The 15,433-nt window shown below is 39.2% G+C and overlaps 1 protein-coding gene across 1 annotated transcript; it reads right to left on the reverse strand.

The window, feature by feature from the left end:
* Window positions 1-11,026: 11,026 nt before the first annotated feature.
* On the reverse strand, window positions 11,027-14,974 carry LOC123697063. Its single transcript, XM_045643481.1, has one exon. It carries the CDS (start codon window positions 14,972-14,974, stop codon window positions 11,027-11,029), a length of 3,948 nt encoding a protein of 1,315 aa, XP_045499437.1.
* Window positions 14,975-15,433: the final 459 nt, after the last annotated feature.

The raw sequence follows: 15,433 nt of genomic DNA on the forward strand, positions 1-15,433 counted from the left end.
TAGCTCTGTCATCTTTTCACACTGGAAACAATAATGCTTTAAGACCGTGCTGTGTAAGTGCTCTTTTAGCTTTCTTTATACAAATACATTGTAATCCGGATTTCACAGCATTATTTTGAACGCTAATATGGCGAATCACGCGTTTCCTTTTTGTTTGTGCAGAGTTCATTTCTAACACAGCTCTAGAAATATAGATTTGGTTTTTAGTTGCGCTGGTAATTCCTGAAACATATGAATACAGAACTGCCTAACGTTTTATTTGTAGCCACAAACTTTCATCCCCTATTTCTAATTTCAATCATCAGGGGGTTGATATTTCAAATATATCACAGACTATATTAATCCGAAATTTCATCATAATTGGTACTATAGTTTAGGCAAGGCTGTGTAATAAACGGACAGATATAAGGCATTATGAAAATAACTATGATATAGACTAAAAACAAATATAAAACGTAAAAATTTATGGCATGTTATAACACATTTTTTTATAATAAAGTATTTAGCAAACTGCCTACACAGGCCTGTAAACAATCTACACGTAGGTAATCTAAACTCCATCCAATCCGATCCGCGCAAGCATTATTAAGCAACAAACACACTGATAACTAGATGTAAATATAATAAACATTGCGTCATGTGACAGCTAATTGCTTAAGTGATTACGTTTTTTTTTTATAATAAGCATTGTATAATGACACAGTATTACAATATTATTTCCTAATGGTAATACTGTGATAATGATTTTACACCCCGTATGAATAACGTTCATTATTGTAAAAAAATATATTCCTAATAACCAAAACTTTCTATCCTTAAATTATACCTCACAAGAAAAGTTTTCCAAAAAATCTGCTAGTCCCGTAAAAATAATTTCCTATAAAACATTATTTATCGAAAATATTAATGAAAAACAACATCACCTTTCCGTAACTTTAAAAAATATTCAACGCCAAAAATCAGTGACCGTTCATTGACCCCTTATCATAATACTGACCTTGCGAAACGATCTTATAATGTTAAAGATGCTGAAAATCTTAGGTATGAACACTGAATTAATATGGCTAACCGCCATGTTTGATTTTACGCGAGTATTACGCATTTTGAAATTAAAGATTTTTAACGGATTTTAAACGCATTTCTATTACGGCACGTTACTTTATAGCAAACGTAGTTTCACCAGTAACCAAACAATTGAATAAATCGCGTTAAAAATTCGTCCAGTCTTTAATTTCTGAACTCTTTATCTTACTATCTCAAAATATTTACTATAACCTATGCCTTGCAAAGCAAGTGTAAACGCTAATCTTTGTTCAAAACATTTTACACCTGACTTGCACTTGATGCATGCACATTTATCTTTTATTTATGAGTCTCTAGGGTTACCTATGCTCTTTGAGCAGTATTACTTCCAGGGTTGGAGAGTGACAGCGCTAGACGGATCATCTAGCGCCATCACGTTCCCACACTGGAATAAGTACTGCTATAAGACGTACCGGTATCCCCCAGGACTAGGTGCAGTGATGAAAGCGGATAAACATCGTCCAAGAAACGTAAACAAAATGGATGAGGGTACACTTGACGTTTTTGGTGATTCCATCTTGTGATAGACAAAGGGAAGCTTGTAGTATGGATTATAGTGTTGAAAGAACTTAACATGCATATAAGGGGAGGTTATAGTTAAAAAAACCGTAATCCTGAATCCGGAATGATTAAATTTTCAAACCTGAATTCGTAACTAAAATTTTTAATTTAATACACTTACCCTTATCATTTATTTCATTCCCTTTTTCTTCTTGACCAACCAATCTTTCTACCTTTTCAATAAGTACCATTATCTTAGCAAATCCAATATTTGATGCTTACCTGTAAAACAAGATTTTTTTTTATTAAAATACAGTTTCTATAAGAAAATAAAAAATACATAAGCATTATTTTTTAAATACGGCTCCAACCTTGGCAGATCAAATTACGAATAAAATAATGTCTCATCTATACGCAGTCGGGGCGAACGAAGATAGCCAATTATCGCACAATCTATATGTACATTATCTAGTATATATGACTATAAATAATAATAGTTTTAATTTTTATAATAATAAATAATAATACTTTTTTAAGATTTTGCTATAACATTTTTTAAACATTACTAAATTTTGCGAATCCTCCGAAAGCTAGCTTTTTGCTAGTTTATTATCGGTCACATAGAAATACATAAAGCTAAACACCTATGTATGTACATCACGCATTAATGTACAGTTATCGAAAACGTTCCATATACGGTCGTGGATTCGATTCACGTTTGCGTAGTGCTGGTTAGACACAGACCTAGCTTAGTGCTTATCTAAATATCTAGCTGTTGATTTCGTTTAAGTTCATGATTTAAAATTTTGTGAAGTAAAGAAATAAATAAATTTATTGTCATTTAAATAAACGATAACCGAATGCATATAAGCGAGTGATAAAAAAGCATAAAAAATCCTAATTATAAACTAAACTATGTTTGCAAATGTTTATCGAGATTTAATAGAAGTGTGAGCTTCGTATTTATTTAAAGTTCTGAGAAGTGATTTTTTTAAATGAATTTTTCTATAGGTATATACTTTTATCTATAGCTATTAATTATCTGGAAACATTTATTATATACCGACATTAAAAAGAGCTGCCCCTTTGCGCACTGCCATAAAAAAGCCGATTCAAGTCCGATGTGCACTAAGCCAACACTGCTCTTTTTAATGGTAATTCTAATGGTAAATTATTTCAAATGGTGATGTATTTAATTGCTCAAACATACATACTCAAAGAACGATACAAAAAACTGGACGCAAATTTATTTTCTTTGAAAGACGGACGGACAACACACGCGATTTAATATATGTAACCTGCATTAATAACGAGTTATTCCTTTATTGCATTAATAAAACTTGCAGTCACACAAATTAACAATGCAGTTGCATCATTTTTTGTTTAATATTTATGTGTTGATCGTGTTACAAATATACATTCTAAACATTCTCACGGTACAGGTTTGCAGGCGCAAACACGCAACACAAAATAGCTTTGTGCACGGTCGGCTAATTTGGAATATTAACTAGTTCACGACGTGTCTTCGTTGGCAAATCTACGAAGCATTCAAGATTTTTTTCCTATTGATATACCACTATACACTCTTTACCATTATTTTGTATTTGATATGTATAGTGTAAAGAATAAAAAATAAAGGAATTGGTTTTCTTCAGGCAGGATTCATACTGCTGACCGTACCGACTACCGAGACATCAGGCACTAAGGCAATTTAGATATTCATCAAAATTTGAGCTACTATTTTATGAGTGTCTAAAAGACCACTCCCATTCTGTAATCAAACTTGAGATAGTTAAAAAATGTTAAGAAATTGCATATTTTAATGTTCTATAAACTAAAAAAACTGTTTCATATTCACCTTCTGTACATGAATAAAATCGAAATAACTCACGTTCAAACGAAAAAAAGAATAGAAATCGCAAGATAAATAAAATCTCACACAGTAATACAGTATGCAAAACAGGCAAAAACGCATTCACAGCAAACAATACGAGAAATGCACATAGTATGCGAATTTACAATTTTAATTGTATTTAGCTATGATATTTTAAATTTCTTATAATAACTGTGTAGAGTCATGCGATGTAAGGTTGACGATTTATGAAAGTAAACATTCGTATTTCGTAGTATAATATCTAACTTAACTTTTTAAATTTTACACAAACTTTGGGAAATAAAACACATTCCTCCAGTATCCATTCAGTAGTCGGTTTTTCTTTTCGTAAGCAAAATATCCTGAAAACCAAATGTTGAAATTTTGAAGGTGAATAATTTTAATATTGTTTTCTATACATTAATTGAATTCAAATTCATTATTTTTTTCAATCCAACGAGAGAATGAATAAATGCTACATGTTTTTTAATAATATTTTTTTTTGTATTATCAAAGAAATTAGCATACATAGATAGATGTACATGATGTACGTCCAACCAAGCATACAATATTGCGTCCTTAAATCTACACAATGCCATTATACTTGATATACCAGATGGGTTTGTTACTCTTTAACACAAAAAACAAGTAATCGTAACTGGATAAAATTTGGCACAGAGATAGGTATCCTAACTTAAAGGCTGCTTTCAACCTAGAATACGTATATTTTACTTAGCATGTTTATAATAGCAGTGACACTGGCAGTGACACTTTGTGACTGTCTGTTTTGTGTCTTTGCAGTGTCTCGAGGCGATTTTGACTCACTCTAATCGTAGAGATTTAATAATTCACACTTTATTACACTTATCAAGGATCGGTGACAAAACAATATGTTTTACCTTTTTAATCCATTTCCTCTAACCATACTATAAATATATGTATTAATAGGAATCAAACCTCTCAGGTAAATATGTACAAACACGTTCTAGCCAAAAGACTAGCGCCACGTTACGTTTACGCAAGCCGGGCCAGTGCGAACGAGGTCGTCGAACCGCTTGCCTAACCTTACGTAAATTACCTTCTAGAGTTGATGCCGAATTGTATTCAAATGTGAAATACAATCGGTGATTCAATGTTCAGTTTGAGCAATTTGGCGGATTATAAAAAAAAATGTAGAGATAAAATTGTGTAACTTTCTAACTATTTAAATATTTTAATAAGAATATGTGCATATTTTTATATTGCTCGGTACTAATAAATTAGTTTAGTAAAAACCCTCTTGGTATCTATCCTTTACTCGTGATCCTAACGATATGTCAATAATTATTTTTTATTTTTGTGTTAGTGGAAGTCAGGCGATGATCCTTTACTTTTGGTCAAAAATAAATCGAAAACAATCGTAAGCTTATATATTAGAAGTCTTAGAAGTTACTGTTTATTAGCGTGATACCCTGGTAAAAGTAGCCTTAGTGATAATCCAGACAGATTCTAAATGGCAACTTTTTTTGTACAATAAACAACCAACCACTTGTATGATCAGGTATGGATGGACTTTCTTCCTTAAACATTCACACATAATAGTATGTGTTCATAAAGTAATATTGTGTGTATGACCAACCATCCATCCATCCATACAATCACATGCGTCCAGTCACCGTCCACGTGTCGACGTAAACAATCGACGGCATTGTGCGCGGTCGCTGACCCCGTCGCCGAATCACTGATAGCGCTCCCATTCACGCCCGTTTTGGGATTTTGTGTCAAATATATGGTTAGTGATGCTTAGGAATTGTTTGATATCCCGAAACTATGTTTAGAGAGCAAGTTAAAAAAAAATCCCGTAAAAATCCATACATGCTACTTATTTGTACATGTAACTATGTAAGTGCCAGGTTGTCTTATATTTTGTCTCACATTTATTAAAATACTATTGAAATTGAAAAATACCTTAAGAATACCGTAAGTCCTTCTAATTTAGTTTCATTACAATACCATGCAATAATCTTATCCAATAGGAGAACCTACTTATTTCTGCGTGTTTTTTTTTTTACCACGTTTATTTTAAAGTTGTTACAATCCCACTTAACTCCCATATTAAATCACCATAATATATTCACCATTCCAGTTTCCACATCTTATATCCATATAAATAATTAATTTTGAGACGAACTTTATTATTTCGTCATCACTGAACAATCAAAGTCAAGGCTATTAATTCAGCATGGCAATGACCCCGTGAAATAAAACAATTTGAACGCAATTAAAACTGAAAATTGTTATCAGAGTATACAATATTAAAAACAATTGATAAATTATGGTCTGAGTAATTTATATAATCATTATTAAACTTTACTAAGATAGTGAGATGTTTGTTTGATGTACTCTTTCTTGAAAACAGCTGATCAGAATTTGATAGAGATGTGTTCAAAAAGTAAGATGCCTTTTTTGAAGAAATTTCTTTATTCATATTAATTATATTGTCCTTTGAATATAATCAATTATCAATAACTTTTGTTAATAAAAGCATAGTATAAATAACTCCTGTAAAACACCAACTCCAAAATGAAGTTAACGAATTTACTTTTCAGGAAAGAAATGTGATAGAGTAATAATTATCTTCACGAAAAAATATGTTTCGCAAAATAAATTATATTTAATTTCCTTCTGGATACTTCTTTAATTTTCTTTCTAATTAAACTAAACTATTAGTTAATTTCTTTTATATTATATATGTCCCAATTTAAAAAAACAAATTCGTTGACTTAATTATTGTGATGACCACCTGAGATGTTTTTTTTTTTCATATTATATACATTATATGGGGAAGGAACTGTCATCTTTAATACAGGTTACCTTCTCGGTAACCTAGCAAAGATGCCAGTCTTGAACCGATGATTGATACATACCTATCACTAAACATAATATGTACAACACCTAATGTATTTAGCTCTAAGGTTAGGTTAAGTTTGTTTGAATAAACGAATTTGAATTTGAATTTGAATTTGAACTAAAATTTTGGGAGTGTAACTTTTTCTTACTTAAACTGTGTACATTTTCCTGTATATTTTATTTCATTCAAATTTCCGTCTCAATATAATAATAAATCGTTTCCTATTAGACAAACCGACAAATATATAATATTACTACATATTTATTTATGTATATAAGTATAGCTGTATTAGCTATGTTACAAACGCAACCCATTATATAAAATAATAAGTGATTACGTAACTGCATTTATAATTTTATACTATGGCAACTGTGACGATGGTGAAAGTACAACAAAAAAACATTAAGATTCACCTAACGATGTACCTTTCAAATCTGTCACGCCTCATTAGATAATTACAGCTATTTGTTATATTTCATTAGCTAGCATTCCGCCCGCGGCTTCGCTTGCGTGTGCTTTAAATTATAGGGCTTGGCTCTTAATCATTTAAATACCTGTCGTGTAAGTATTGTTTTCAAAAATGTAGCTTATATGTTCTACCTTTATCTATCTTCATATTTATAAGATAATATCATCTAAACAAGCTATACCTGCGGCTTTCCACGCGTGATAAGTCGCTTTCGGCTTTTTCCTGCACGTAATTTGCAATATATTGTATTGATCGCTTGTGACATGAACATTTAATCGATATCTGTAACATATATTACAGTTAATAAATACCTACACTTATCAATATATATTCCATATAAAAAGCTGAAAATCCCAAAAAGTTAATCCATTTTTTTTTCAAAGTTAACATTAGCTATAACTATTTCTTTACCGTTACAAACTACACAATTCCATACTCCATGTATCCCGGAAATAGAAATAAACTTAACAGTCGACAAACGTGCCACGCTCACGCTTACCCATAAACCCGTTAACGTGACGTCACACATTTGCAATGATCGCACGCACCAATCAGATTACTGTATTCAAACGACGAATACATTTTAAATGCGAGATATTTTTAGAAAAGAAAAATTAAATAACCAACACATACAAAGGCAAAGAAAATTTACACATAAAGAATAATATGTTGCTCGCTAACATTTCATATTTAGTTCTATAGAATTCAAATGCTTTATAAGAAATTTTAACATAAAAAATGACGTGGTTGGAAAAAATCGAACACGGGATTCGAACCAGACGAGGTTTCGAATTTTTTTCCATTCTTTAAAAATTTCTCAAACATTGCAGATACCAGGATATTATGAACCCACGAAGGTGAATGTTTTCAAGTTAATATGTAAGTACATACATTGTAAATAGGTTTGTCCTAACTGTAGATAACTGTCAAGTAAACAACTTTACATATAAAAACAGACTATTCCTCTCTTATATTCAAACTGTCGATATTTCCTCTCATCAATTCGTAAGCATCTTTAGGGACTGCACTCTATACAATATGATAAATTCTTTGCCTTTAGCATCCGTTTGTTTGCAGTTTTGAACTCTCTTCAGTTTTAAGTCTATTGGGACGACAACAACAGAGTATAGTTTCATATTATACTTTTTACTTTACAAACTCCTTATATAAAGAGGCAACATAATATGTGTTTTTGTATCATAGTTCGACATCAAAAATTCCTTCACAGAAAGCTATATTTTGGCTATTTTCTAATAGTAAATCCTGGCTAAGTCAGAGCAAACAGCTAGTAAGTCATAAATTCATAATTCAGTATATCAGTACGAGTTCAATGACCCGACCAAGGTGATTTTTTTCCGGATAGCTGCTAATGAGAAAATCAATGAACAAATGTGTGGTTAAGTCGAGATAACGGCCATATTTAGTTAAAACGACAAAAAAGTATGCATTTTATTGGTATGTTTATTTAGTTCGTAAAAACATGTCTACTAAAGCAGATAAAAATACATGGAATGTTGCTTTATAAGTTTTCAGCTGATTTTTTTATTACTGGAACGAAAACCACAACATTTAAAAAAATATTATATACCTTATGTATGTAACTACTTTCCGAACCGTGTTACATTATACATTAATTTGACGACTCAAAGGCTCTTCTACAATAGTAGAATTGACTGTTCTAATGGTAACTGTTCACTATTCTAATAAAATAATCTACGAACACTTTCAGCTCTATATCTCTACATAAATATATTTCTATAACTTATGACCAAGCAAAGATTTTGCAACGAAATATCACATAGCATACCTACTTCCCAATACCTCATTTCGTTCCTCACACTTCCGATATACATCCAACCATAGACATACGTCTCCAAAACTATCTCTTTACAAAAATTCTGCGAATACGTAAGATAAAAGGTCCCAGAACATTGCCGCCACGTGAAGGTATAATATAACTGTACTATTACCTACTGCCGTCCCCGCAGTTACGAGTGAACAGGGCTGTAGTGATAGCGGGGCGGTTAGCTGAAGCGATTTGTGAAAAAATATTGAGTTTAAATAATAAGCCTACTCATGTTTAACATTTGTTGAGCTTTATGTTGAATCAACAGCAGTTCCTGAACGTGTTGATTCAATTTTGTTGCTAAACTATGCAGATTCATAAATGTATGATTAGAGACGACAACGACGATAAACATCTTATATCGTCGTTGAGTCAAATTCAATCTGTTTTTTTTTACAAAACATGAGTTTTTTGGGCTAACAACTACTTATTCCAAAAAAACCATCAAATACCTGCGTTATGTGTACATTAAGTGTATCAAAGTTATAAGTTTTTAGAATGACACTATTTTATTATATGTACATAAATGTCGCTTACTATTTAAAAAAACATTCTTCTTAGAGTGTCTTTCTCTTTTTGGCGATCATTAGGGCTATTTCATTTTTGGAAACCACCGTTCTGTACAATGAGAATTTCTTCTTTCTTTCTAATTCCATCCATACATCATATACTTAAACCCGCTGTCTCTAGCACCACACTCCGTACACAAGTGAGCGATTTCTATTCATGACGCGCGCACGCACCGCCCAGTTGCGTACGTACTTTCTAGCCGATGCTATCGCTGTAATAACTCCGAACCCCAGTGCCCGGAGGATGGACTCTGTGAATATTTACTATTTACCCAGATCTTGCCGGACTTTGCGTTAGTTGTATAGGTATATGTAAGATGGATAGGTATTGAGTTCGGGTTTTGGAACTCATTTTATTATAAGTAAGTGTATTAACGTAAACTGTTCACAAATACGGCTTTGACAATGGATTGTAAATTGTAATACAGTGAAACTAGATATGGGTGATTATACAAAAATGGGGTAACTTTTAAGGATATTTTGTTTACTATATTTTTTATATCAGATTATTACAAATTAGTGTGTATGTGATAGCTAATCTAATGAATATATTGTTCCAAATCGGGCCAGCCACTTTTTTAAGTAGATTGTGAGATATTTTAAATTTTCTGGATTTGGCCTCCAGGGGACTGACAAGGCTAACATAGTACTGATAAAAAAACACAATTTTGTAATATTCTTAAAGAAATTCAATGAAAATTACTACAAATCTCTCAGTTTTAATAATGGCACATGTCTTTTAAGTATTAAAATCACTTAGTTACATTTAAAAATGATAATTGATAATATATTGTGTTGGCGGCAGGCCCTCTCAAGTGGACTGTAGTGGCGGGGGGGTTTGTAAATAATACAAACAATTATTTCTTCATACGCAGAGGGCCAGGGTGCCAAGCCGGAGCGGAGTTATTTCCTTAGTTTCTTCTTGTAGCGCGGGAGCAACTGGAATGCCATGACGCAACCAGTTTTGCGTCGATATTTATACTCTACGCGTTATCCCCTCCACTCCGGCTGGCCACGCCCCTTTCCTCACCCTTTATTTTCATTCTCTTTATTTTTACACAATTTTACATTTTCTACGTTTTCATTACATTCATTATTACATTACTAATTAATTCTACATCCATAACATATCCCGCCAACGCCCCGTTTAGACTGCGCGCACGATTTTCCCGAAATTTACTTTTATACTACCCCGTCCCCCGCTTCAGGTGTATAAATATACTGCGGGGAACGGTTTGTGCGCGCAGTCGCGGACGTGATGCTGTCGGGAAAAGAAACATTAAATTTACATATCCTAATCATTACATAATCATTAAATATTAACATCTACAATAGTAAATTCAAAGAAAGACAAAACATTATCGTATACTTAAGGCAACACATAAACAAAGACATTTTCAATATTCAATAAACAAACATAAACATTTACTATCATTAAACAAGACATAAATATTTTAAATTCCAAGTAAATAAGTCTTCAGTCATAATCTTTCATGAATTTTCCTATCTAATTATGACTACGTAATAACAATTTAACAAACATCTTTACATATAAATTCGCTATTCTATTCTTAGTTATAAAATAATCCTTCAGGCATAAGCCTTCAGGAGCTTACTCTACGTTAATACTAGACAGATTAAATACTTTACTTTCCAAACATATAAAACTTTACATTTAAGAACTCAAATAAGACATACATTTATTCATACTAAAAATAAGCCTTCAGGCGTAAGCCTTCAGGAGTTTATACGTTATCTTATTCTATACTAATTAAATGAGTTGTGTACTTTACATTTACGTTTCGTCGTGCACATTTCTCCCGCCGTCGCACTCTGCGATTCGAACTGGTAGCACGACGATCTTCTTGGTGGGCCGCCGGAGGATTCTGCCGCCGCTGGTCTCCACGTCGACCACTCGTACCTCGCCGTCCTTGCCGGGATACGTGGCGATGACTCGTCCTCGGGGCCACGTGTTCCTCGGATGATTGGAGTCGCACACGATGACCAGGTCGCCGATCTTGGGGGCCGCGCCGCTTGCGTGGGGCTCCCGCCGCTGTTGGAGTACGGGCAGGTACTCTCGCACCCAGCGTCGCCAGAAGGTGTCGGCGAGCTGTTGCGCGCGCTCCCAGTGTGTGCGCGCTGTTGTTTGGTCTTCTTCGATGGTGCAGGGTGGCGGCACGTAACAGTTGGAGCCCAGCAGGATCATATTCGGTGTGATGGCGGGCGGCACGTCGGGGGTCACGGCCACATGAGTGAGTGGGCGTGAGTTTACGGTGGCTTCTACTTCGGCGAGGAGTGTGACGAGCGTCTCGTCACTGGGGTGCTGCTCGTGAAGCGTGTGGCGTAGGGCTTCTTTCACGGTGCGTACCATGCGCTCCCACGCGCCGGCCATGAATGGGGCGGCCGGCGGAAGGAAGCGCCAGCTGATGCGGCGGGCTGCTGCTTCTTCTTCAAATGCGGCCCACGCGTCCGTGAGCTCTCGGTTGGCCGCGCGGAAGCACGTCGCGTTTTCTTTGTTCGACGCCCACCCACGTAGCTCGAAGCCGGCGTATCGATGTATGCGATCGACGTGCGCCGTTATCTCCTTTGCTTCATCTTCGGTCGCGTAGCTATGTATATAGTCGTCCATATAATGGTTCTCTTGAATCGCGCGTGCGGCTGCCGGACTCTCGTTCGCGTGTTCTTGCGCGTTTCTATTCTTGATGTAGAGCGCGGTGCACGGTGATGAAGAGGCGCCGAAGATGAGCGATGTCATACGATATTCATCGGGCGGCCCGTCGTCGCGTCGGTCGCCACGCCAGAGGAAGCGCAGCGCGTCGCGGTCTTCTTCTATAATTTTTATCTGCATGAACATTTCCTTGATGTCGGCGGACACGGCGATTGGATGTTGACGGAACTTCATGATGACGGCGGGCAGAGATTGCAGTAGGTCGGGCCCGGGCAGCAGCATGTCGTTGAGAGAGCGGCCGTGTGACTTAGCGGCCGCGTCGTGCACCAGACGAATCTTCGCTTTGTCCGGGTTGATCACTGGAAAGTGTGGGAGGTACCACACTCTCCCGCCGGTGGGCGGAGTCTGCGCCTTCTCTGCATAGCCGGACGAGAGTAGATTTTCGATTCTTTCCTCATATTGTCTCTTCAACTCTCCGTCTTTGTCCAATTTCTTTTCCAATGTCTTCAGTCTTTTCAGTGTGTCGCCGTAGTTGTTCGGTGTATCTGCGGACTCGTCTCTCCATAGGAGTCCGGTTTCATATCGGCCGGACGGCAGGCGTTGACTTTTCTTTTCCAGTATGTTGAGTGCCTGCTGCTCCGGGTCGCTGCGCTGTCGCTTAGGTTCGATGCCGATGGATTCTAATTCGAAGTATTTCTTCATCATATTTTCGAGTGTGTCGGGTGACTTCTCCGCTTCCGAGAGATGAGAACAGAACAAAACTGGGTGCTTGTTTGATGAACGGCAGCCGTGCAGTACCCATCCTAACAGTGTCTTCGATGCGACGGGCTGACTCCTCTTGCCGTGCCGTAGTTTACGTGTTATAATGAGCTCCCAGTTGTCTTGTCCGATCAGCAGCTTCGGTGTTGCATTCTCGTACAGCAGGTCGTCTTGCAGGTCGTGCAGATGGTTGCAGCGGGCGATGTCACTTTCGCGGATGGACTGCGTGAACGCGTGGAGTTGGTGCACGGTGCGGGCGTTGTCTAATACGTAATCTTTTTCTTCATGCCGTCCTCGTACTCGTGCCTTCACTCTCTTGCTGTACTCGTGCTCGTTCTCGTGTCCATTCACACCTTGAATTGTGATGGACTCGCGTGGCCCGTCGAGACCCAGCTGTTCTGCAAGCGCCGTTTCTATGATGGTCACCGTGCTTCCCTCGTCGAGCAGCGCGTACGTGTCGCATTTTCCTTTCGGCCCCGTGATGGTGATGGGGGCGATCTTCAGATACGCGCGGCGGCGCGTAGGTTGCTCCGACGTAGCGCTGTTGATGTTTATCGCCGACACGAGGACTTTTTCGTCGTTCTTCGTTTCGGCTTGCGGTTGAGTCGTTTCTTCATTTTTCTTTTCCGCTGTCTTTGTATGATGGAGCATCTTGTGGTGCTTCATGGTGCACCCGTTGAGGCCGCATGGACGAGCGCGGCATGTTGCTCGTTGATGTTTGCTTCGCAGACAGCGGAAGCACACTCGATGTTTCTTCGCTATTTCCCATCGTGTATTTACGTCGCTGTTCGTAAATTGTCGGCACTCGATAAGCTTGTGTTCTCGCTCGCACACCGGGCATCTTGTTTCTCGCTCGCTCGCGTTGCTTGCTGCGTAGGCGCGCTCCGTCCTTTTCCTTGTTATCCTCTCCGTCTCTGTGTCTAACGGAGCGTAACTGGAGCACTTGTCTGCTTCTTTATTCAGGAACTCTGCGAGCTTTTTCAGTAGCGGTGTCTTGTCTCGTTCGTCGGCGGCGAAGTCGTACCACTTATTCTTCATGATCGGTGTGAGCTTCTCGAGCACCTGCCGCAGCATTTCCGGGCTGTGCAGGTATTCTGGTTTTCCTAGTATTTCGACGGTGGCGACGATATTCGCTATTTTGTTTGCGAATATGCAAACATCCCGGGGGTTGTCCGACACTCGTGGTAGCGATTTAATTTTTTCCATTTCACCCAAAACGAGCGCGTCTGGGCGGCCGAACCTTCTCTGCAGGGCTTCGATGATCTTCTCGGGTCCGGTGTGTGATATGAGTAGGGCGGTGACGGCTTCTAGGGCTGCTCCTTTCAGCGCCTTCCTCAATCGTGCGACGTTTTCCCCGTCGGTGAATCCCTCTTCAGTTTCTTCATACGATGCCTTGAACGATAGCCACTCGTTGCTGGAGCCGGTGAACGTCGGTAGTTCACCGCCGTATCTTATTACTTTCCTTTGGCTTCTTGCGACTTCGTTGAAGGCGGTTACAATTGCCGCAACTTCTGGTGACCGCGTGGGCGGGTCTTTCTTCGGTTCCCGTTGCCCGTCGTCCTGTTCCTGGCGGGCCCCCCATCCTCGGTCTTCCTTGTTGTCGGTGTTCTTCGCTATGTAGCGTGGCGGTGAGAGCTCGCGAGTCGGGTTGGCGGCGGGTGGCAGTGGCTGGCTTGAATGCTGTTTCAACCACGACTCGACCCGTCGTTCCGGTTCGTAGTCCTCTTCTTCCTCTTCCGTTGTTGATTCTTCTTCAGCGCGGATTCTTTCTAACCGCGCCTTTTCTAGTTCTGCTGCGGCCTTCGCTTGTTCCAGCTTTAGTTCGGCTAGGCGTTCCTTCGCCTCCAACTCCGCGAGGAGTCTCTTGCGGGAGGCTACGGAGCGCCGCGACCGCACCTCTGATGCCTGGCGGAGCGTCTTCGAGCGGCGTGCTGGCGACCCGACGGCGACGTTCGATGGCGCCGCGAGAGCGGCGTTTGTATTTAAGTTGACGTTGCTTATTGGCGCCGCGAAAGCGGCGGTCGTCGGCGCGTCGGCGTTGTCGGCTGGCGCCGCGAAAGCGGCGTTTGTGTATCCTACGACGGGTGACGGCGCTGGCTGCAACTTGTCGGCGGGCATGGTGCTCGGCGTAGGTGGCGTCGAGCTGCTCTTTTCTTCTGTCCTCGTCGTTCTCGTCGCGGTCGTGCAGGTCTCCGATGTCTCCGTCGTGCCGCTCGTTTCTTCCGATGTGTTCGTTGATGACGTTCCTGTGGCGGTGGCGGTCGTCTCGGATACCGATGGCGTGGCTCCTCTTCCGCTCCGGCTTCTCGTGTTCATTTTTCTTCTGATCCGGTTCGAAGCTGACCAATGTTGGCGGCAGGCCCTCTCAAGTGGACTGTAGTGGCGGGGGGGTTTGTAAATAATACAAACAATTATTTCTTCATACGCAGAGGGCCAGGGTGCCAAGCCGGAGCGGAGTTATTTCCTTAGTTTCTTCTTGTAGCGCGGGAGCAACTGGAATGCCATGACGCAATCGAGAGGTCTTCGCTCCCACTAATGTGGGGGGAAAGAGTACCGGGGCCAAGCCCCCCCAACTCTGGTGTCTCTCGCCTCCCGCAACTACGGGAGGGTCCCTGGGGTAACCCCATTCTATGGGGTTATTATTTGCTCATTGTTCATTGCTCAACGCCGGCCCCCACCCAGGCAACCTGCCCACGGCGACTCGGGGTCTGCGTTTCCGCTAACTGGGCGATCCGCCCCACCGGGTGAGACCCTTACGGGAGGCCCAGCGAGTGC

The sequence above is a fragment of the Colias croceus genome, chromosome 13 (assembly GCF_905220415.1).
Source record: "Colias croceus chromosome 13, ilColCroc2.1".
Taxonomy (NCBI): domain Eukaryota; kingdom Metazoa; phylum Arthropoda; class Insecta; order Lepidoptera; family Pieridae; genus Colias; species Colias croceus.

Bases quoted from the DNA above. Each gene is read 5' to 3' on its own strand.
- LOC123697063 (XM_045643481.1), bottom strand. From the start codon at position 14,974: ATGAACACGAGAAGCCGGAGCGGAAGAGGAGCCACGCCATCGGTATCC.